The 24,338-nt window shown below is 40.9% G+C and overlaps 1 protein-coding gene across 1 annotated transcript in view; it reads right to left on the reverse strand.

Annotated features, from left to right (window-relative positions):
* Window positions 1-300: 300 nt before the first annotated feature.
* Window positions 301-24,338, reverse strand: part of RP1L1 (RP1 like 1) — a 41,083-nt gene continuing 17,045 nt past the window's right edge. Inside the window, exons 3-5 of the mRNA XM_090136602.1 lie at window positions 9,182-9,347; window positions 2,590-7,235; window positions 301-2,547 (exon numbers count right to left, since the gene is read on the reverse strand). Coding sequence (XP_089992728.1) covers window positions 301-2,547; window positions 2,590-7,235; window positions 9,182-9,347 — 7,059 coding nt within the window. The remainder of the gene's footprint in view (window positions 2,548-2,589; window positions 7,236-9,181; window positions 9,348-24,338) is intronic.

The raw sequence follows: 24,338 nt of genomic DNA on the forward strand, positions 1-24,338 counted from the left end.
GCAAACAGCATGGCTTAAAGAAAAGGAACAAGAAGGTATCACAAACAAAACAGCCTTCCCCTTCCCCAAACCAGTTTTCTAATGAAACCACTAAATCTTTAAGAGTGTGCTAGCCCTCTAGAAATGAGGGCAAGTAATTGCAACTTTACTCACAGGATTCAAGATCAAGTTTACCACATTTAACTCAGAAGAAAAGCCAATTATGATGGCTCAACTCACTGGAGATACTGCAATATGTAATCAAAACTTACTTTAAAAAAAAAAAAAGAAAGAAAAAAAACCAGTTTTTGATAAGCAGTTTTAGAAATCCAGGTCATCCTGGTCAATTTCATCAGAACCTTCTTTATTTTTAGAAGCCTGAACCTTATTAGCATGTTTGTCTCCCTTCTGATCTGCACCTTCAGCATCTGGCTGTTCCTCATCTCCCAAAGGATCAATGCATGAAGATGCTTTGTCCTCTTCTTCTTCCTCGCTATCAGGATACATCTTTGAAGGTTTGCTGCTCTCATCACTTTGAGCCTCTCCACTGGGGTGCTCACTTATGGAGTTATTATCTTGGCATTCCTCTTCACTTTCATCATCAGACCCCTTCTGGGACTGTTGTGAGAAGTTTCCCAGAGAAGAAGAACAAAAAATGGTAACTGCTTTGCTCAGAGTCTCTAGCCTTTTCCTGTTTCTTTTGCCTTTGGCCTTGGAGGCTCTTTCAGAAGACTTACTGTTGCCTTTGTGGTTTTTGTTTGCCAGGTCAGGGTCATCACTGGTGAGTTCCTCATTATTCTCTTCATATTTCTCACCACCTTCACTGTTGTTTTCTTCTTCATTTGAACATGCCTCATTTTCTAACTCTGCATTTCCATCTTCTGCTGCCTCATCCTCATCCTGCTTAGCTTCCTCACTTCCTTCTATAGCATCTCCTTCAGGATTCTCATCTGCCTCTGAGCCATCGACATCTTTGCATTTGAATGTCTCCTCCTCATCATCAGCTTCAAGATCTTCACCCTCTGGCTCCTGTGTTTCTTCAGCTTCATTATCAACTTCATCTTCAGCTTTGGACTCTACTTCAACTTCCTGCTCTTCATTTTGCACTTCTTTTTCTTCTTCTTCTTCCCCGTTTGCTACTTCCTCCTCTTTCTTTGTTTCTTCCTCATCTTCTTCTCCTTCATTTTCCTCTTTTGCTTCTTCTCCTTCCTCTTCTGTGTTTTCTTCCGCTGCTTCCTCTTCCTCCCCCTCCTTATCTTTTACTTCTTCCTCACCTTCTTCTGCTTCTTCTTCCTCCTCTCCTGCTACTTCCTCATCTTCTTTTGCTTCCTCATCCTCCTTTGTTGCTTTTTCCTCATCTTGCATTTCCTCATCCTCTTTTGTTTCTTCTTCTTCCTCCTTCACATCTTCCTCTTCCTCCTTTCCTTCTTCCTCTTCCTTGTTTACTTCTTCCTCTTTTGCTTCTTCCTCCTCCTTCTCCATATCTTCTTCCTCATCCTTTGTTTCTTCCTCCTCCTCTTCCTCTTTTGCTTTCTCTTCCTCCTCCTCTTCCCTCCCTTCTGTCTCCTCTTTTGTTTCTTCCTCTTCCTTCACTTCCCCCTCCTCCTCTTTTGTTTCTTCCTCTTCCTTTCCTTCCCCCTCCTCTTTTGTTTCTTCCTCCTCATTCACTTCCTCCTCCTCTTCCTTTCCTTCCCCCTCCTCTTTTGTTTCTTCCTCCTCATTCACTTCCTCCTCCTCTTCCTTTCCTTCCCCCTCCTCTTTTGTTTCTTCCTCCTCATTCACTTCCTCCTCCTCTTCCTTCACTTCCCCCTCCTCCTCTTTTGTTTCTTCCTCCTCATTCACTTCTTCCTCCTCTTCCTTCACTTCATCCCCCTCCTCTTTTGTTTCTTCCTCCTCTTTCACTTCCTCCTCCTCTTCATTCACTTCTCCCTCCTCCTCTTTTGTTTCTTCCTCCTCTTTCACTTCCTCCTCCTCTTCCTTTCCTTCCCCCTCCTCCTCTTTTGTTTCTTCCTCCTCATTCACTTCTTCCTCCTCTTCATTCACTTCCCCCTCCTCCTCTTTTGTTTCTTCCTCCTCATTCACTTCCTCCTCCTCTTCCTTTCCTTCCCCCTCCTCCTCTTTTGTTTCTTCCTCCTCTTTCACTTCCTCCTCCTCTTCCTTTCCTTCTTCCTCCTCCTCTTTTGTTTCTCCCTCCTCATTCACTTCCTCCTCTTCTTCCTTCCCTCCCTCCCCCTCCTCTTTTGTTTCTTCTTCCTCTGCCTCCCCTTCCTCCTCCTCCTCTTTTATTGCTTCTTCCTCTTCCTCTTCCTCCTCTTTTGTTTCTTCTTCTTCCTCCTTCCCTTCCTCTTCCTCCTCTTTCTCCTCCTCTTTTGTTTCTTCTTCCTCCTTTGTTTCTTCCTCTTTTACTTCCTTATCGTCTTTCTCGTTTGTTCCTCCTTTGACCTCCTCTTTTGTTTCCTCCTCTTTCTCTGCCCTCAATGTTATGTCTTCCACTTTTTCTTCCTCTTCTTCCTCCACTTTTGTTTCTTCCTTTTCTTCTTCCTTGGTTTCTTCGTCTGTAACTTCCTCCTCAATTGCACAGTTTTGACTCTCTAATATTGGTCCTTCTGCATCTTCTTTCGTCACTGAACCATCCATTTCATCTAATACTGACTTCTTTTCTTCATTTTCTTTCACTTCTTTTTGGCCTGACTGGAGGTCACTTTCATCATTCTCTTCATCTGGATTGGTGTTTTCTGCTGCTTCCTCCCCATTACTGGGAATTGCTTTGCTGTCCTGGGCTGCTTCTGAGACACAGGCTTCCTCATTTTCATCTTTCTTTCTCTTCAGGATCTGCTGTAAATCAAATGCTTTCACAACTGGGGCATTGGTAGCCACCACTGGGTTTCTTACGGGCTTGGAAGCCATTTTTTTCCTCACACAAGTGTCACAAGGGCAGTATTCCTCCTCACTTGGTTGCTCACTAATACTTGCCTCAAAAGCTGCGCTAAACGCTGTATCTTCATCTACATCTAATGATAAATCTGATGTGTCCGCAAGCCTACTGTGGGTTCCAGTCTTGTCACTGAAGAATGACTTTTTATGCATAGTCTGCAGCCGCCGTCTCCTCTGCTCAGTTTGGAGTGTTGACTCACGCTTGAGAGGTCCATCTGGAGGTCTTGGCATCTTGGCTCCAGCTCTGCTTTTGATCTTCTTCAGCTCCTTCTCTATGCTTCTTTGTATCCTTTTGCTCACTTCCTCCTTCAATTCCAAGATCATTTCATCCATCTGCTGGTTGTTCTGCAGGTTCCACCTGACTTTTAACTCATTCATAGCGTTAACATAGTGAGCCATGAATTCCTTCTCAATTTTCTTTAGTAGCCTCAGGACCCAGACTGGATCTGGATCCACTGAGTTTTGTTGGACAAGAGATGCGCCCACACTGGTGGCCATATCAACTTTGGGCTCTGGATCCTTTGTAGACCCTTTTTCAAGCTGCTCTTGAATATCAGCTTTCAGTTCTGTCCCACAGTCAGCATCACTGACATTTGTCTCAATAGTAGTGGATAACTGCTCAGTTGCCTCTTCAAGATTTTCTTTTAGAAGTGCTTCATTTACAGTTTCAGCTTCTTGCTCTCCATTTTCAACTAATCTGCTATTTTTTGTGTTCTCATTTTCCTCCTCTTCCTCCTTATCAATCTCACAGTTACTGCACTGATCCTGAATTAGAGATTCCTCTCTAGCAGAATTTGCTTTTTCCTCACCTTTTGATTTTGAGCAGGCTGTTGAAGGCCGGGATGAGTGCTCTTCCTGTTTACTCTGCTCCTCAGCCTCAGTCAGTTCAGTGACAGTTTCTCCATCTTCCACTTGACCATCTGATTTGAATTCAACAGTCTTTTGTGCTAGTAAATTGCAGTCCTTGGCACCAGCAGTAATCTCTTCTCCTGAACCACCAGAACCACTGCTGACGTCTACCCCGGAGGAGGACATTGGAGTGAAGTCACCATTTACAGATTTGGGGATTTTAAACCCAGAAGCTGACTTTTCCTGTCCACTCGCCTCTTGACCTGAGCTTGGACCACTTTTTTCAGCTGTTTGTCCAAACCACAGGGCTTGGAAAATATTTAACAGTTCCATATATCTTGGTTTATTCAAACATTTTGATTTATCTGATGGATCTTCTGACTCTTCATCAAGGAGCTGCAGACTGGCAAGACAAGTAATCAGGACAGTGGCAGAATTACTCAGTCTTCTCCCCATTGTGGGAGACACTTCAGGCAAGCTGTTTGATCGGTCAAATTTTGCTTCATTTTTTGAACTGAGCAAGGCCTTCATAATCTGGACGGAAGTCTGGACAGAGGTCGGCAAGTCTTTTTTGTTGTTATTTTGGCTAGACGTAACTGACTGACTGCATTCTGCTTGGTCAGCCTTGGCAGCTTCGGACAAGACTTCAGGGATTTGTTCCTGATTTGCATACTCTTCAGCCACTTCATTTACAGCAATGACTTCTTCTGTCTCTTTCTCCACTTCATCCACTGTTTCATTTTCAGTTTCCTCAGCATTCTTCTTCTCAGCTTTTTCATCCTCTGGGATTTCCTCGGCATTTGTACAGCACGACATCTCAGTGGTTGCTTCTATACATTCCTCTTCTTCATTATCCTCCATTTCATATTTCAGAAGCAGTGTTTCCGAAGGGATTTTACTTAGCCATTCTTGCACAACTTCTTCTGGAGATGTATTTGGTAAACTAGATGGCATTAAATTACTCCATTCCTCCTGCACTCCTGTGTCTTCTAACACCTCCTCCACTTTTCCTTCGCAAGAACCGTTGAGCTTTGTATTCTTCTGGTCATTTGCCTCGGTTACAACTGATTTAGATCCAAAGGAGGTTGGTCTGGAGGAATCTACAACTTCTTTTTGCTGTTTTCCTGTAGTGAACACTGACTCAGTACCTATGCTGCTAATGGAGGAATTCTTCAAAATGGCTGACCGTGATTTTTTGCTGTTTGGTTTCCCTTTTGGTGGGGCAGGGCAATGCTTGCTGCATATTGACATGGCCTCTGATGGTGATGCTCGACTGGAGTTTGACATCGCCACCTGAAGATTTCTACTTTTAATCTGCCTTGATTTTGAAGACTGAGATATGTTTGATTGTGAACACCTACCATCACTTTCCTGGGATACTTGTGTCAACAAGTGTTTATCTTCCACTTCTGATTTTGAAGAGACTCTTGAACTGACACTTTCAGGATTTCCATTCCTAATCCCAGTCTCAGTTAAGTGGTCACCTTTTGAACACACACTCTCACTTACACTTCCATGTCTTGAAGAATGGACCTCTGAATTCATCTTGGAATGACCCTCTCCACCTTTTCTATTAGGGCTAGAAACTCTTGAGCAGAGAGATGATGGCTTGCTGTTTTCTTCTCTATGGCTTCCTCTCTTTGAGCCTTTTGAGGAAGCACTGTAGCCATTGGTGGTACTTTTTGAGCTTTTCTCCTCGGTAATAACAGCAATTGCCTCTGCTTCACTTGTAGATGAAATGTTTGACTGAAAAGATCCTGAGTTATGAGACATGGGGTCTCCAATAGATTTTTTCTTGATTTCACATGAGCTTTTGGAGTAGTTAGATGCTCTGCTGCATGATCTTAGATCATCTGCATGTAGAGAATTCTTCTTTTTATTCTGAGTGGATTCAAGTGAAGACACAGACATTTCAGACTGTGCATCCAAATGAAGATGACTGTATTTACTCTTTTTGGATCCTCTGGAAGAGCAAGAGGCATTGCATGGAACAATCTCATCACTATCACTTCTCCTGCTATTCCTGACACTAGCTATGGAGTGGGGTGTTCCTGGTGCAGAGCACTGCTCACCTTCACTGCTCTCATCTTTAACTGATTGGTTGGGCTTTGTTTTTGTTGAAACTGAGCTGATTTCATTTATTTCATTTTCTTCTTCTTCAATCTCTTCAGCCTCTTTCTTAGGGCAGGACTCGCTGGAGAAGGAGGAGACTACTGCATTGTTTTCTGAGTGGTCATTGTGTTCACTCTTTGCTCTAGGTGTGCTAAGGTTACTAGACCTGCTGTGCACACTGTTGGCAGGAGTGGAACACATAGTGTTATCTCCTTCATTTGCTTTCTGAAGGCTGGAGGAGGACATGGTCCTACCCACACTACTTGTTTCCTCACATATATTCTTGCTCTGTCTGGACTGCACTGACGACCTTGATATGACGCTTCCAACTCTGCTGCTTTCAACCTCCTCTGCATCATCCTTTAAGCACTTCACAGAGGAAATTTCAAAACAATTTTCATCTTCCTTTTGTGAATTGGTTTTACTGGTCTCACAGTCTTCAGGGGCTTCTTGAGTATCCAGGTTATTTTCACAACTTGAATGTGACATTAATCCCAAGGAAGAAGGCCTCTGACTATTGCTCGTGCTCGTCCGGGTGTATTCTTGCTGATCTTCTCCATTGGAAGCACCTGTAGACAAATCACTTCTACAAGTACACTTTTTAATAGATCGATATGCCACCCTGTTCTCTATAGTCTCTGAGTAGGATGAGGACTCTTGCACAATGTGCTCAGAGAATTCCTCACTGGATGTGGTGCGGAGACTATCCACAGAAGCCTTTTTTTTGTGGATTACTCTCCTCCTGGAAGATGTGCTGGAGCACGATGACCGTGTGTGCCATGTGCTTCGTACACTGGGCTCTTCTCTCTGGGAAGTGTGCATGGGGTTTTTCCAGATATCATAGTCCTGGTGTTTCTTGCCACAGCTGTGACAGTGAGCCTCATCGCACTCAGATTCCTCAAGTTTAGACATGTAAGAATCAACATCACATGGGTATAAGGAATCATCTGCCTCTGAGCTGGCTTCTGGGTTCATTTTCTGTATGGGGTCTGCTCCACTGTCCTCCTCTAGACCTGATTCTTCACAAGGCATCCGGTTCATCAAATTTGATTTTTTGATTTGGGTGGACCATTGCAAAGTCTCGTCATTTAGCAAGCGGAAGCGGACTTTCATCTCAACAGACAGGCTGCCATCCTTGTTCACATGCACTCGCTTCTCTATGTCGTCATTGACCAAGGAATGGACCAGGTCTCCAGGTTTTGGATGTGAACAATTGTTTGAGAAAGGTGCGCCATTATCTGGCGAGGCAGCAAGACCATTTGGATACGACTTCTCTGATGATAAGGAAAATCTCATTGATCTGTTGCTTGATGCTGACCGTGGATGGATAATGCTTTTTTTGGCTTTCAATCCAAAGTTCACTGCAGTTTGAAAGAAGTCAAGAAAAGAAAGATGGAGAGAAATGTTAACTATACAAGGCTGACAAAAAAATATATGGATCAAATCTTCAAATTAGCAAATGTTGATAATAGTCCATTCAAGATATGCCAGTTCACACAGCTTGAAAATTTAGCTTTGACTAAGTGATGACTGTAAATGTTGAGTTAAAATAGAGCAGAATGGTTTGTTTGAACCATATATATTAAAAGTTTCTATACTTAAACTTCATTTTTTGAATCTAAATTAGAATATAAGCTTTTTTTTTTTTCCCCTGCATTGGTAGTATAAAACCTGCCAGAAAGAAAAGAAAAAGGACATATAGAGCAAGTTAGTATCAGAACTTCCCTATTTATCACAGAATTACATTACAAATACTCCTTGTGAATGTTTACATCATTATTTGAGAGAGAAAACTTAAATAGAGGAATGACCTTTTCCTTTGCTAGTAGTGAAGTGTTAAGCATTTATTCTAAATTATCTACTTTTCCGTTCGTATGCTTGGAAACAAGGTAGGGCCATGTAGATCAGGGCAGTGCTCAATACACACAGGGATGTGACACTATGAATAATTATAATATTTATTAAAATATGAAGAACAAATGGAAAAGAAAGTATAAATCGGTGGAGTTAGAAAGAGAAACAGAGTAATCATGGAAAGAAACAACAGTAGTAAGGAAATTTTAAGAATTTTAATCCAAACACCTTTATGACCCACTGTAGTGATCTGCACAGATTTCTTGAGGTGCTGGACCCTTCAATACAGGCAGAGCATATTGCAGTCATGATGTCTTGAAAAATATGTATCTATAGCATTTCTTGTACATACATTATCTTGTTGAGAGTTTACTTGTTTATACATAAACAACTACATGGCTCCATGGGCATGTCAATATGCAGCTGAATGGAGGGCATTTTAGGAAGGCTGTATGCCAAAAGGAGCACACCAACCAAAACACATGAGATGTGAAATAGCTCCTATCTAACCATCTTCATGCATTTGAACTGGCATGTCTGTTCAATCTCTTGATGGACAAAGAATTTCTGTTTATTTTCTTTGCTCTCTACAATTTTTTTTTCTATCTCAGAGTGTGAGTGTAGAAGTTTCAACAGCTAGTTGTCAACACTTAAGTGAATATTTCCTGGTTCCTTTTGTTGACAACGGAGAGAGGAATGGCCACCTCAGAGCACGCTTCATTTCATCCAAAACCAAATCCCTAATACAGATATTACCCTGTAGAAATGGGAAGCTCCTTCCCATTGGCTACTAAGGGTAGCTGGGATGATTACCTGTGACCTCAAGGAATCCATGATGAGGTTCTGAATAACCCACAGCATACTACTCCTTGAACATGACCTTTCTATAAAAGCATGTTTTATTTCCAAAAGTAGCTCCTTTAACAGCAGGTAGCTCCATTGTTTGAAATGACTTTCACACCCTGAAAAGTTGTCTGTTATTTAGAAAAAGTTTAACAGAGTCTGAGAAACTGAGTCTTCTGCAAACAAATACAGAGCATTCTCTGGTGCTGGTGCAGAAGTGCTAGCATTATATGAGCGACAGACAAGGAGACAGAAGATTCGTGGGAAATCTCAAGGGTTTGGGGAGTCTCAGAGGCAGACACAGGAAAGGAGGGAGTTCTGGAAGGAAAAGGAGACACAGAGATATGAAAGAGGAAGGGAAGTCAGCCAGACATGGGGAGCATGTAAAAGAAAGACTAGAGGGTGTAGGGAGGAAATCCTAGAAGGAAACCAGAGAAAAAGAAGGAGAGGATGGAAATGCCTGGGAGGCAGAGAGGGAAGTGCATTTTGCAAGTGAAGCAGCACACATGAAATCTACACATTGGGGTAGTACAATAGGTGCCTATAATCTCTAAGTTGTAGGACACAGGCCTGGAGATGACTGTGCAACGTGACCCAGAGTTTTTCTTACTTTCATTGTTTTCATTGACATTGTTGCCGTTGGAACGAGGAGCCAGGTCAGGCAGCTTCTCCACCGAGTGTTTCCTCAAATTCTCCATTGATACAGGTTTAAATGGCTCACGGCCGACACACACCAGCACGTTGGGGCAATGCAGCAAAGCCTGCATGCTGTCAATCTGGAAAGATAAGAGAAAGAGGATCACCATCAGGTGACAGATGAGACCTATTTTTGTCCTCCTGGATCTGCAATCAATTGGCTTTTAGATGTCCCTTAAAATAAACATGTTAACGTTACGAAGAGTAGAGAACTTCAGGGTCTATCAGAGGCTGCTAGAAGGCTCTCTTGCAGTTCTCTCCCATTGAAAACTTACAGATTGGATGTAAGGAAAACATTTTTTACAGCAAAGGTAGTGAAGCACTGGCACAGGTTGCCCAGAGAGGCGATGGTGCCCCATCCCTGCAGACAGCCAAGGTCAGGCTGGATGGGCTCTGAGCACTGATAGAGCTCTGGGTGTCTCTGTTCAGTGCAGGGCATGGGACAGATGGCCTTTAAATGTCCTTTCCAACTCAAACGATTCTATAATTCTGTGGTTCTATGAAGAAGCTCTGTTATGCTTTAATCAGATTTCACAAAATAGGGAAGAGTTGGGAGAGATTGCATAATGGTAGGGATATCTTATTTATTGGAAAGTTTTACACCTTCTGGGAAAGAATTTAGCATGATACATATTCACTGAGAAAGACACTGGATCTGCTGACTTCTCAACTTCTCTTGTAGAGGATTATATTCTGTAATTCTTCTAAGTCCTGCACAGGACAGTAATTATTATCTGGTAGATGCTGTATTCCAGACTGATCATTAATTTTCTTCCTTCCTCTGCTCAGGAAAGGATCTAAACGGTGATTTCCTTACTACTACCTCAAGCACTGTCTCAGTGATGGACAGTGTGGGACACTGTCTCTCTATGGGGATCATCCTTGTGAAGGATTCCGTTCCCCCATGAGAACCCAGGCTTACAGACTGCATCATCATCTCCACTTAATGACCTGTTGGTAGATTACACACAAAGTCTTTCACGCCATCTGCAGCTGGTAACCAATAGCAGGGCTAGAAGTGGAATAAAGTCACTTCTACTCAAGCACAGCATTTGTTTAGGAAGTAAAGGAGCAGGATTTTTTATTTGCACAGTCTGCTGAGCATTGGCTGGACAAAGCCTGAAACTCCTCATCTCTCTTTCTTCTGCAGTCTGTTATTTGTAAGACTGAATTTGAGCTCTCAAGTAAATCACCTGATGGCTTTGAAGAGGATTGAGAGATCTTTCTCACTGTCTGACAGGACTTCAGGGTGGCCAACATTTGCCTGGGGTCTTCATAGCTGTGCTAGAATGCTCTTAGCTTCTCAGGCTGCTACAACAGGAGAGAATCTCTGGAGCATGTGAGTGCTTATTACTAAAAAGCAGCCATGCAGTGGGCTATCAAGAGCTAGCACTGATGGTGAGCTGAGCACCACTTCACCCATAAGATGCATCCTGACCCAACCGTGTCACTCAATCATCAGCTCTTTAACCAGCAACTGAGGACAAAATAGAAAAGTCTCACAGGCACTGTGCTGACTCTTCTGTGGTTGTCACACGTGCCTGGCTCAATGGAGCAAGAAGAAAAACCTCATCTTCTAAATTCCACATAGCAAAGGAATGCAGGATCAGTATCTATCAGAGTTCAAGTCTGTGAAATGCTTCCAAGGCTTTCTGAGATTTGTTAAACTGTATGACCAGTGCTTTGAGAGGTACTGGGATACCAGTGCTGGATCTTGTGCTACTCAGAGAATGGATGCATGATTACAGGGTGAAAAAACAAGCAAGGCACACAGAGTCACTCTGACAATCTTATTAAACTCATCTGATAGATTTCCTTAAATTAAGGCACATGGCATTCATTTATTTGTCTACTTATTTGTTTACTTACTGTGAATATGCTTATATCCCATTATCCTCCCATTAATTTTTATTTAATGTTTGCACTATAACAGCACTTGCAACCTGAGTCCCATCCTGTTTAGTGCTGTGAAAACCTGCAGTAAGAGTGTCTCATCTTTCCAATGTTGCATGAAGCACAACTGCATGTAAAGCAACAAAACTGAGTCTATATGATTCGTATCGTGAGGCAGAAACACAAATCTCAGTCTATGTCTATTGCTCGCCATTTGTCAATAAACCCAATTTTGCTCTGCACACTTCTAAAGGAAACGCTTCTTTAGCTCACATGGAAAGTGTACAGAAAGCCTATAATCTATTAAATGACAGTACTTGGAGTATGTTTTAACTGCCTGTACATTTCATTCCCACTCTTTTCTGATTTATCCTGTTAGCGAGATCTTTCAGTGTGTATTAATACAAGTAGGAAGAAGGAGAAGGGGAGGAGGAGGAAAAGAAGAGGGAAAGAATGGACAGAAGGAAGAAAATCAGAAATGAAACCCCTTCTGACCTTGACTTTGAACAATCTGCCTGTAAAACCCCACCATAGGAAATATTTGTATGATTTTTGCCCAGGTCATTTCCTTCCCTGGTGCCGTGCACACACATCACCATGGTGTTACGTGTGCAGAAAATGGATTGTGCCAATGACACCACTTCAGCAGTCAACAGAGCAGAGCCAGCTGAGTTACTGCATTTCTATGCATTGCACAAGCTAAATCATATTGAATTCTCTTGTGTTGTGTGATTTTATATAGAATAAAGGTTCTGTCATGTAGTATTTCTGGCATCATCAGCTCTTTAGCAGTGGTTTTCCTGTAAAATAGATCTTCTGCCTGATATCTTGCAGGATTAATTTCTCTAAATTAATGATTGTATAAATTCACAATGTTTGCTCCTCAGCTTTGCCTCTCTTGGAGGCATACATAAAAATAACTTCACTTAACATGAATGGTTCAGCTCCTGACCCTGTAAGCATGCCAAGGTCTGCTGTTGAGACTCAAAGTGCAGAATTTCTGGCTTTTCTGGAGTCTGCATCGTACTGCTGGCATGAAAACTATGGGTTTTATTTTGCTATCCCAAGGAGAAGCAATCCTGTTCTTCTGCTTGGACATAACAACCACCTGATCAAGAGCTATTATAACTCTATGAAACTGTGTTTTCCGTGCATTTTCTGTCACTGATTTCCATGCTGGGAAAGGAGACAGAATGTCAAACAGAAAACTGGTGAAGTGGCATGAGATATTGGAGTATAAGATTTGTCAGTAGCACCATGGCTAAAAGCAGATGCAGCAGCTTATTCTTATTTTAGAAGCATGTGATCCCCAGAGAAATAGATGGAATAATGGATCTGATTAATGAAATTATGGAAAAATAATCTGATGTTGAATCTCTGTTCAGGATGTGTATGAGGTGGGAATGATCTCACAGAGAGGACAGTATGAATTCCAGCATATGGGATCTTGTTGTCCAAGGCTGAAACGTGCCTTCCTGAGCATGATCCTTGTCTAACTCTTAGGAATTCTTTTACTCTACAGTCACCACTTCTGGGACCTAGGCTTTGTACAGTAATAGAACAAGACAGGCCGAAAGTTATAGACCTGGGATGAAGAAGAGGAACTATCACTGCAGTAAGAATTAAAAGATTTTAAAGGGCTCATTGACTTCATTGCAACCAGTTAAAACACAGGACCTTAGAGTCTGTTGTTGTCTGACCTGTACTGGATTGGATAATTCATTTATACAGGAAATTCCACTTAAGCATAAGGAAAAAATCATCATGAGAGTGATTAAGCAATGGAACAGGTTGCTCAGGCATGCACAGTTCCATCTTGTGAGATATTCAGCTGGACGTGGTCCTGAGCAACCTGCTCTAGCTGTGGTTTGAATAGAGGAGTTGGACAAGATGACCTCCAGAGGTCTCATCTCACCTCAGCATTCCTGTGATTCTGTAATTTGTTACAGGATATGTGGTTGTTGCTGTCATGTGGGCAGCAACCTGATAAGCAGCATGGTGTCTTATCTGCCTTAGTGATCACAATCAGTGGAGAAAAAATAAATGCCAGCAGGTAGGATGTGCTTCATTCTAAAAAAGTCACTTAATAAAACCTTAAATTGTTGATGTTTTCTTTTAATGCAGAGGAGAAAGTGGGAGGTCAGACTATGACCCAGTGGCAGCTACTGGTTGGCCTCCACAGATTTCTTCCAACATTCATGTCCTCTTTGCTCAGAGATGCTATTATCTTTTCTGAGCAGGAACCTGTATGGAAATCCTTCTGGCAAACAGATTTCCCACTACTCTTGGGCTGCCACAGCAAGATTCTTGAATACCCATGCCAGGATACTCTTTTATGTGAAAGCAGTATTGCATCTTTTAAAACAAAGACAGCTGACAGCAAATTTGCAAAATCTGGTCATCACCTGAAAGAAGTGTGATGGAGAAGGGAATGCTCTTCCCTCAAGTTTCGCCATGAACTTGATAAAAGTCATTTTATACCATTTCAATTTCTTACATACTTGGTGGAGAGCAGTTAATATTTCTGGAGGATAGGTTGTTTCACCTCAGGAAAGCCACCTGATACAGGTGATACATTCACAGAATCACAGAATGTCCAAGGCTAGAAGGGATCTCAAGGATCATGAAGCTCCAACCCCCCTGCCACATGCAGGGCCACCAACCTCCACATTTCATACCAGCCCAGGGCCCCATCCAACCTGGCCTTGAACACCTCCAGGGATGGACGGGGCATCCACAGCCTCTCTGGGCAGCTGTTCCAGCACCTCACCACTCTCTTTGTAAAGAATTTCCCCCTGATATCCAACCTAAATCTCCCCTCCCTCATCTTAAAACCATTTCCCCTTGTTCTGCAGTTATCAACTCTTTCAAAGAGTTGATTCTCCTCCTATTTGTCTCCTCCCTTAAGACATTCCCCTCTAGACATGCTTGTCTCTAAAGAAAAAAATCAACTAGTTAAATGCAGTTATGTTAATGTAGATGCCTAGAGCAGTTTGAGATGGTATCTCAAGGGTATCTCTGCGAGAAGATGGCAGAGAGGATTCAAGATAAATACGAGACCTGTGTCTCACCAGACTACCACCTGAAACCCAAGGATGCATCTAGAACATTTACATAATGACAATTAGAGAACTGTCTTCATGTGCAAGCTTAATCCATAACCACGGCATCTGCAAGCATACTCTAATCTGTGATAATGAAGAGTTAGGAATAAATTAGAAGAAAACAAAAGGCTTATAATGAAGTTCTTTGAGGGTTTAGGAAGGAGTTCCTTTGGATCGGTCTACTCCAAGCCCTTCTGTGACTTCCCTCAATGTAGTTACCTTATCATATGTCCTCATGGTAAAGGCTACTAACAGTTCAAAGCACTTGAAATGCAGACATAAACTGCTCTGAACAAAATGTAAAGGGAATGTCTAGCAGTTGTCACTCAGTGGGCTTAAATTGACTCTCACTGAAGTTTCATTGTGTAACTCAGGAATGAAATGATGCCTCCGAATCCCACAGCAGGGCCAGATCCAAATCCCACTGGAACGAATCAAGACCTCTCTGCTGACCTTTACATCAATCAAGAACAAAGTGAATTATGGAGGTTGTGAGGGAAGTTCTGGGCCAGGAAGCAAAAATCTTGATGCTAATATTTATTTCTGTTGAATGATCTTTGCTCTGATCAGTCAACTTCTGGTCCAGAAACTACGGTGGTGTCTTAAAGATCAGGTGTTGTCATGTGAAAAAAAACCTGTAGTTTGCTGTGCTTTAAACCTACATGCACAGGATCTTCCAGAGAAGTTTTGGCAGTGTTCATAGTTTTTGTTGAATTCTTTTAACTTCTGATGATATAACTGTGATTTTGCAAAGGAGTAGTTTTGTTTTCTTCTTCATTATACATAGCACAAGAAATCCATGTCACTGTGGGCTATATGGATTGGTTCAGAACACTTAGGTGTTATTTAAAAAAAATAAATTAATAGACATACCCTCAACCCCATTGAGAAGGCAACTATTGTGTCAGGAAGAAATGTAGAGACATCATTTCTTCTGAACTACATCTTTTTCCTCAGTCTAGTTTTGATCCATTGGAGAATGCATTGTCTCCATAAATACACCAGGAACTGAACAGTAACAAAGGGGCTGTGATCTCAGCAAGCACCTCTAGGTGCTACTGCAACACAATTAATAATGCAACAGTCATCAATACTGAAAATAGAAGAAGAGCAAGCAGAATAGCTCTAAAGAGCTGTGTTAAAGAATATTTTTCTCTTTGTAGAGAACATGCTGTCCTCTGCCTTATGCCAGAGAAGAAAGAACTCATGGAGGCTGTCCTCATCTCAGAAGCTGAATAAAATTACCAGTTCCTGATGAAGGTAAACAGCAGGATGTACACTTTGCTTTCCCTTTACTGGCTGCCAGCCAACCAAAGACACGTAAAGGAGTCGGGGAGAGAAAGTCCGAATGGGGAAATAATGCAAAACATGGCTGAGATCATGAATCCATAAGATGGTCAACTTTCCAAAGTACTGAGATGTGAGAGAGAAACAGGAAAAACTAGTAACAGACATGTTGAAGAAGAGGCTAACGGGCTGAGTTCATTGCTTCTCATGCTGACTCATTGCCCCATTTCCTTGAGTTCTTTCATCTGTTCCTTTTTACTTTTCACTCAGATTTACAAGATAACCTTTCTGTTTTGTAGTCATACTGTATTTAAGGAAGGACGACATAGGATCTGGATTGGAGTTTAGTAGTAATACATTTTATATTTTATTAATTTGAAGAACCCATTTTCTCTTCTCTGATACTGCACTGGAGGAATGAGAGAGGTGCTTCTGGGGAGTGGTTTTTTAAAGCTATGCTAATCTGTTGGTCAGAATGTGAGTAATGGGGCGTTGCCACTCCATGCCCACATACATATTAGCAAATTAGCAGAAGAAAGAAAGGGGGAAGGTACAGAAAAGTGCATTACTTGACCTCGCTTTCACTAACATCAGCATGGCCAACCCTCTGCACGCCTTACTGCCATGGAACGCCCCATTTGCCAACTGGGAAAAGGCTGGTGGGCCTGATGGACGTGGCAGGGTGTGTATCTGACAAGGAGCCAGAAGGCTCTCCTGTCACATGAGAAGAAAGGCAGAGCAAAAGCTAATATTGAACTCAAAATAGGGAACTGAAACATAAAAATGGATCTAATCCTGTGCAAACGGTAGATTTGCACCAGATTAGTCCAGAAAACACTACGCATTATCTTTCTTTTCCATGGCACATCAATGCTGTGATCTCCTAGGGGCTATATGAAATCTAGAATCTCAAAATTCACATGCAGGAAGCAGGAGAGATGCCAGTATCCTAGGCTCCTGCAATAGCAGATGATCTTCTCAGCATATTACATGCTACTACCTATATTTACTAATTATATCGGGGAAGTATGGGCCTGTCCATTAGTTCACATGCCAAAGAGATGCAGTAATAGAAGATGATTGGTCATACCAACACTTCTCAAAACATCAGCCTAGGAGAATTGCCCAGACATGGGCTGCAGGAAGACTTTTCTATGCACTCTCTAGCTTTTTGTTTTGACCATTGTGTAGAACTGCATGAAAAGTGACATCTTTGGGAGTTGTGATCTGGAAATCAGGCCATGAAGCACTCCATCAAAGTAAAATATTTGAAATCTGGAGTAACAATGCACTTCTCTGCTTCCTCCGTCACCAGGTAAAGATCATGTTTACCTGGCAGCTTACTCTTGAGGACTCAAAGATGCATCTTCCCTGCATCTGGCACTTTGAGCAGGCATAAAGAAAATGCTCTGAGTTTGGTCCTGGAAATACCTTGGATGAACAAGTTCCTCAGCAATCCAGGAGAAGTACTGCAATCAGAAGTTCAGTGGCTATTGGAAATTGTTTGGGAATCAGAAGGAAAAAAAAAAAAATACCACAAAGAATAAGGGGAAGGAAGAGGAAAGGCTGAAAAAAAAAAAAGGCATGAAAAGAAAATTCAGAAAAGTTCTTGAGAAACAAGTGAAGAAAGGGGAAGAAAACTGATTTACAGCCTGGTTCATCTGGTAGAACAAGCTGCTAGGATCAAATGAGAAATGCTGAGGTTACTACCTCTGCAGAAGAAGAGGAAGCTGCTGATGAAGACTGTGAATGTCTTTCTTAGGACTTTCTCTGGGTTCTGGAGTCATGAGATCTCCACATCAACGTCACACACAAGCTTTTTATGGCCTTTTCCTTACCCAGCCACTCCATCAGCTCAAAACAAGGTCTGACACTGAGGAATTTATTTATCTTGAATCAGCCAGAGAAACAGACAAAATTTCTGTTAAGAGTGCAAACTTCAGCATACAAGAGATCAAAGTATTTCTTGAAAAGTTTCTACTGCAGATATTTTCCACTTTCTGATATACTATGATCCCTTACAGGACTGCCAGTTTGCCACCTGCTTCTTTGACACCAGATTCATTAAATAGCTACATCCAACACAGACATTAAAACTAATAAGACAAACTTCTCAAAGTGCCTGCCCTCATGCTTTCCAAGGGTAGGCTTAGCTTAAAGATGGACAAATATTGAAAAATGATAAGCATTTTGTTCTTATGATTAGTCTTTTTATGACTGATTCTGTGGGGATTCATGAGTTCAAGTTTTTCCCTGTGACCAGAAGTCCTCAAAGCTTTCTCTTTCTACGTAAGAAATGTACACAACTACTTCAGCTGGAAGCTGAAGGAGGAAGGGAGCACAATATAGCTGTACAGAGAAACACAGGGACTAAGTATATAGGACTACTGCTTCTAGATCAAGCCCATAGAATGCCCATAGAACCCAGTATGGCACCACTCCATGGTCTTACCATGCTGAGCACTTCTTACATGAAGCATTTTTCTCCATTGAGTACTAAGAATACAGCCTATGATGGTCAATTTCTGGAGTAAAAGGGGCAAAAAAGAAAAAATATCTAGCTGGAAACCTTGCTTTAATTGGACAGGAGTATTCTTTTTATCAAGGCCAGACCATTAACCCCAGTTTGCTAAGTTTCTACTACAGATTTGAAGTTGACAGCACTGTAGAATTAACTTCCTGATATTAGGCAGATTCATCTCAGAAAAGATGCCCATCAAAAGAGAACTAGACCTTGCTGAGTTGAAGTAGAATCCTTTGGATTCTCTGCTCATAGTCCAGAGGAAGAAACAAATTAATGAAAACATGAAAGACGTTCTGTTTTCTTTTTCAGATTTGCCAAAAACTCTTAAATCTGCATTTCCAGAATCAGTGATTTCTACTTAAATTGCTAAAAGAATATTCACAGTTTTTCCAGGAGAGGGTGGAATTCTGCTATTCTTTGTACACTAGGTAAATAAATAAGTAGAAGCATAATGCTAACAAATATTATTGCACATACTCAATAATACTATCGGCTTAAATTCAAAAGAATTAGAAAGTAATTACACTTTGCTACGTTATTATTGAAAGAACAAAATCTCCTCAGGCTAAGGGAATCATTTGCATTTGGTATATGATAGATAAGAAAGTATTAGATTTGGTACATGTTAGATAAGAAAGAGGCTAGCACACGGAGTCCTTTTAACTGCATCTTGTAAGGCAACGGGCCAAATGATTTCAGGGCATCTCAAAGGTTCATAAAACACACCTGGATACGTGTCTTCTTATGGATCAGGTTCATGGAAAGTTTTGATGAGGTTTACAGATTGCTTGTGTAAATCTCATTGGAGTGTTTGTGGTTTTGGCATGGAATCAGAGAATATTGAACCTGAAACCTGTGGTTTGTTTTCAGACCGTGAGTCACTCACATGGTGGGTGGAAAATGGTACAGTTCACTTGATAACAATGGCTTGCACCAGATGAGGGTCTGAAATTGATTGGAATCATTCGTATCTGAACACAGCACAAAAACAAGTGTCACAGAGAATATGGCAACACAGAATGAGAAAATTAACTATTCCAAGAAGGGAAACAATCACCTTCCTTCTCTCATTTAAACCTTTATATTTGCTCATTTGCCTTTATGTATCACATTTCCCTCTTCCATCAGGATCTCGATGACACCTATCTTTAAGATAGATGAGCTTGGTAGACAAACATGATCAGCCTTGAGGATGCCTGCAGGCAGTCTACAGATATCCTAGAAATGGCTATAAGGATGCATAGGAAATATGTCAGGAGTCAGGAAATATGTCAGACAAGCCTGTTTCCTTGCCCTGTACCCTAAGGTCACTGTAGATACAGTCAGTATTATCAAGAATGATTTAGTAATAGAAGTCAGGATAATACCTTTACTAATAACAACTAAAAATAAAGCTTCTGTCTTTGGTAGTAAATTAAACAATCCTGGATCCAGAGCACTGTCATATAGTTGCCTGCGCTATTACATTACTGGAATAGTCTTTTATGTGTTTAAAGCCTGGATGAACCACCTGCACTCTCACGCAGCTTCTGGGAAGTTATGGGATTGAGTACATGACAATGAGCTTTCCACAGAATCACAAAATTGAAGAATGGCTGAGTTTGGAAGGGACCTCTAGGTTCACCTGGTCCCATCCTGCTCCAGCAGAGCCACCCAGAGCAGGTTGCTCAAGAACAAGGCCAGATGGATTTTGAAGATCTCCAAGGGGGGAGATTCTAAAGCCTCTCTGGACAACTTGTTGCAGTGCTCCAAATAGGTAGCTTGGATGTAGGCATCCAGTTTTTGCAGGTAAGAGGATATTTTAGAAGACCCACAAGATGGGTATGGCTAGATAGTTCCATGTGGTCTCAGGATCAAAGTGCTCTGACCTAGGTCTTCAGCTGCGTAAGGCTGGGACTATACATGAAGGAAAGAATCACTTATATGTGCCCTTCTGCTACAACTGTCCATTGCCAAAGGCTTGCTTGATTTGTTTGAGAATGGTTAGTCTTGACACAGCTCCTTTTGTCTCTCATTCCCAACTCTACACAAACACGGAAGCAAAGTGAAGGTCCCTACCTCCAAGGAATTTCTAATGGCTAATCCTTTACATTCTCCAGTGAGTGATGCCTAGGGAAGCATTCCTTCAGTCAGGACTGTCCCTGATTAATTTGCACAGTAATTCCCTCATCCCTCAAGGAAACTTTCTTGTATTCCATAATGCTTTCTCTTTTAGAGAAATACAGTCTTTCTGGTCATCAAATATAATAACTTACAGTCAGTCTTGAGTGTGCCTAAGAAAAAACATATCCAAGTCTTGGCTGGACTCCAGCAAACACAAAACTAGCCACATCCCTTGGAAAACTCTTCTAATGGCTGATAAGTCCCATTGGAGCAGCTCATGGTAATTGCCACCAGTAGCCATAAAATATGTAAACTATTTGCCATAACACAGTGTGGTTTCAAATGCCATGCAAGAAAGAGTATTGGATTTTAAGGAAGAATTTGTTTTGGTTTTGTTATAAAGACAGCCAGTAAAAGGATGGCCTAATGATTCAAGTAAGTCCAGAAATCACAAGACCTACAGCTAGAGACACAGTCGTGTTGCTGGCTTCCTGTGGCTTAAACAAGTCCCAGTAAGTGGATCCTGGAGGACTGACATTTGCAAGGGAAATCCTCTAGTAGTGTGCAGTTGCTGTCACATAATCCTACATGTCACTTCTCTATTTTAAATGTCTGTGAGGATTTCTGGTATTTCTGTGATCTCCATCTCTTTGCTCCAAGAGACTTTCTTCCCACTTTAGGAGGCAGGCAGTGGGAATATGCACATAGGGTTCACTCTTCTGTGGTCTGACCCAAGGAGAAAGGCTGTCCAATGGGTTGCATGATAACTTCCCATAACAGAGATGAAACTATGATTGATGGAGACTAAAACCTACATGTTTTATTCTATGTTTTGTTACTGAGATGTCTATTCTTAGTAGTACAACAGGTTCTTTTTAGAGCTAATATCCCTAGCAAAAATGAGCTAAGCTGCAATTTTCAACTAGCTCACCAAGTAAGAGATTGTCAGATGTAGTATCCCATGTCTTGTGTTTGCTAATGTTCAAATATCTGCAGGACTTTAAAACAAGTGTATGAATAATTGTTCCTAGGTCAATCTCTTCTCATTTTAGGTGACTAGGCTGAGAAAGTCTTCTCATCTTTCTCTATTGAGAAATGAAATAAAAGAGACAATTATTTCCAACAGGCAAAATGATCCCCGTCCTGTATGCCTAGTAAGGTGACAAGATTTAGAAGAAATAAACCTAGGCCTATCCCTTTTTTATTGCACAAACTGACACAAAGTTTAACTGGCAAGTTAATGACATGTTAATGGGTTTAAAAACCAATGCTGGTCCAGTTAGTCACCTTGAAAACAACAACTAGAACTGAAAGGAGCTGTATTATTTACACTTGCAGGAAAATTAACTTTTTTTCTAGGCTAAAAGCAAATCAGATTTCGTTCCAACACCACAGTCATCAATTTATTATGATTTAAAAACTGATAAGAGGAACAACTGCTAGCTCAAGAGGAGAGTCTTCATACTGTTGAAATCAGTGCACGGACCCTTAAACACCTATTCAGTTCAGCAGGGGTAGCTCATTCTTTCCAGTAGGCACAAAATCCAATATACTACCAATATACAAAATATTGGTTTCACCCAATTCAAAGCTTCATGAAACAGAACAAAAATTCAACTGTGCAAATTCCAACAGAACCCCTTTGTAATTATGCTGACACTGGAATCAGTATCTTTCAATTAGTCTTTCTACTGACCTGAGGTGTTTTTTTTGTGATTATCGAAAGTTAATTGTGAATTTATAGCACTGGAAGACTTTTCAAACCTAGGAGCAATTAAAGCCCCATAATTCAGGCTACAGAAGAAACAACTGGCAAAGAATCTGGCCTTCCCCAAAAGCTTGTGAAGTACTACTTTCAAAATGTGAGAGGTAAGAAAGCAAATAGGTGGTATCAAAAGAAAAAGGGGAAATAACAGCAAAATAATCTGATCCTGAAAGTAAGATCTCTGCTGGCTTCCAATGGATCTTGAATCTACACTACCACCTTTAGACATAGGATTCTGCATAACCACCCATGACCTTCTTCTGACTTTTTTTGAACAGGAGAAAAAAGTGGTAAAACATTTAACCCATCGGCTTCATGAAATCTCTAGCATTTTTCCCATTACAAGTGAAACTTCAGACTACAGCCAATTTTGGAAAGAAAAAAAAAAAAAGATAAAAGGCAGAATGAAAGTCATAAAAATAAATGAGACGAGTTGAGAAAAAGTACTGATGTACAAAAGCTAGTGAGATTTGCTGCTCGAAATTGTTATTTCCTTATGAGTTACAATTGAATTAAATGCTGCATGAAAGGAACACAAAACAAGCCCAACAACAAGCCTTTTCCATGTGTGTCTCAGTTTATATCCACATAAAGACATAGCAGGAAAATAAAATGTGTAATTTTGAAGCGTTCCGTGTTTACTCAGGATGGTAAAGAAATTAAAACAGAGGCACTGGGATAATATAAGCTAACCATGCATTCTGTTCCAGAGATGATTTCACTTAAGATTTTAATTTAGATCTGGAGTTCCAGTAGTAGAAGAAAACAAAAGCAGACTGAAGGGGCAATGCTCTTAGGTCTACAAACAGTACTTTCATTGATGGAAAAAGACACTGATTCACCTGCAGGAGAGGGTTCATCTCTTTGATTTTCAATACATTAAGGAAAAAAAGGTTAGCAAAAAAAGACTCCAAATCTGCTATTAAATGCTATGAATAATGTTATTATAAGCCAGAGAAATACAAAGTCAATCAAGCAGCATTCCAGATACATTGCTCAGGAAGAAATCTCACTGTTGTTAAGCTCATCTGTCATATCACAGGAATGCATGTCAAGAGTTATAAGGGCTGCCCTGATGTGTCTCCTATTTTATTATGTTGGCCTGTGACATCAGATGGTGGTAAATAGGAAGCAGTGCCTTCTGAGCAACCTTCATCCCCTTTCTCCCCTTTCCAGGAAAAAAGGGTCTCTGTAAAAAGGTTTTCTAAAATGTACATAGGAACACTGTAAAAGTAGCAAACAAAATTATTAAAAGAGAATTTGAGTTATTACATGAAGAGAACAGCAGCAAAAATAACTACCCAAGAAATATGAGGCATATAGACATCTTTGAATAGCCATGGAAGAACGAAGGCATGACTCACTGTCACTAGAAGAGAATGTAAACAGAAGTATAAAGGTAAGACATGCAGTCAAAATTAATCTTCAGCAGCAGCTGAAGGAGGTAATTTGAGGAAATTGCCCCAAAAGATATGATAGATTTGTCATTTTCACTCTTCAAGGAAACTCTTAGTATCTAGTGAAAACTTGGGGACATGAGGAACTGTACATAGGGAATAGAGATCTTGAGGATGAGGCACAACAAGAAAACTTTGGCAGAAGAATAGAAGTAGTTTAGAAAATCCTTACAAAAGGGAGAGACTGAAAAAACCCAAGACTGATTGATTATTATTATTATTTTTTGTGGTTCAAAAATGCTTTGCACTCCAGTCCAGGCTATAAGCTCCATTAAGTACTAACATGAATGAATAAGCAGTAAGAACTGCTGGAAAGCAAAAGGTAAATGATTAAAATTAGGAATGGTAAAACAAAACCAAAAACTTTAAAATGTTCTCCATTAAAGACAGCAATAAGCACATTTCCTAGAGGGAAAGCTTCTTTATTTTGAGGATGAAAGAGCGCTGGCACAGTTGCACACAGCAGGTTGTGGAGCCTTCTCAGGGGATATTCACGATATTCAAGAGCTGCCTGGATGCTTTCCTGTGTGATCTGGTGTAAGAAACATGCTTAGCAGGAGGATGGACTAGATGATCTCCAAAGGAAAGATAGAGGTAGAATAATAATAAAGATGAAGTGTTTACAGGGTGTATGTTACTTCTAAAGCCCAGCTAATGTATTATTGTTTATAACAAACAGGAATAAAAGAAGTTATATTGACTGGAGGGAAAACTTTCAGACCCACGAGGAGAACACCAAGACTGTACTAAGTAGGAGGCAAAAGGTTTCTTTAAAAAAAAAAACAAACACAACTGTGTGAAAATTCCCAAAATTTGAAGATGAAAATGTTACTACCACTACACAAGATTACTATCTTCATACAGACTGAACAGGAACCCAAGTCTTGAAAACTGGAAAGATAGTCAGCAAAGTATAACGCTCTAGATTGTTACACATC

This window comes from Phasianus colchicus, chromosome 2 (genome assembly GCF_987193195.1).
Source record: "Phasianus colchicus chromosome 2, bPhaCol1.hap1.1, whole genome shotgun sequence".
Taxonomy (NCBI): Eukaryota; Metazoa; Chordata; class Aves; order Galliformes; family Phasianidae; genus Phasianus; species Phasianus colchicus.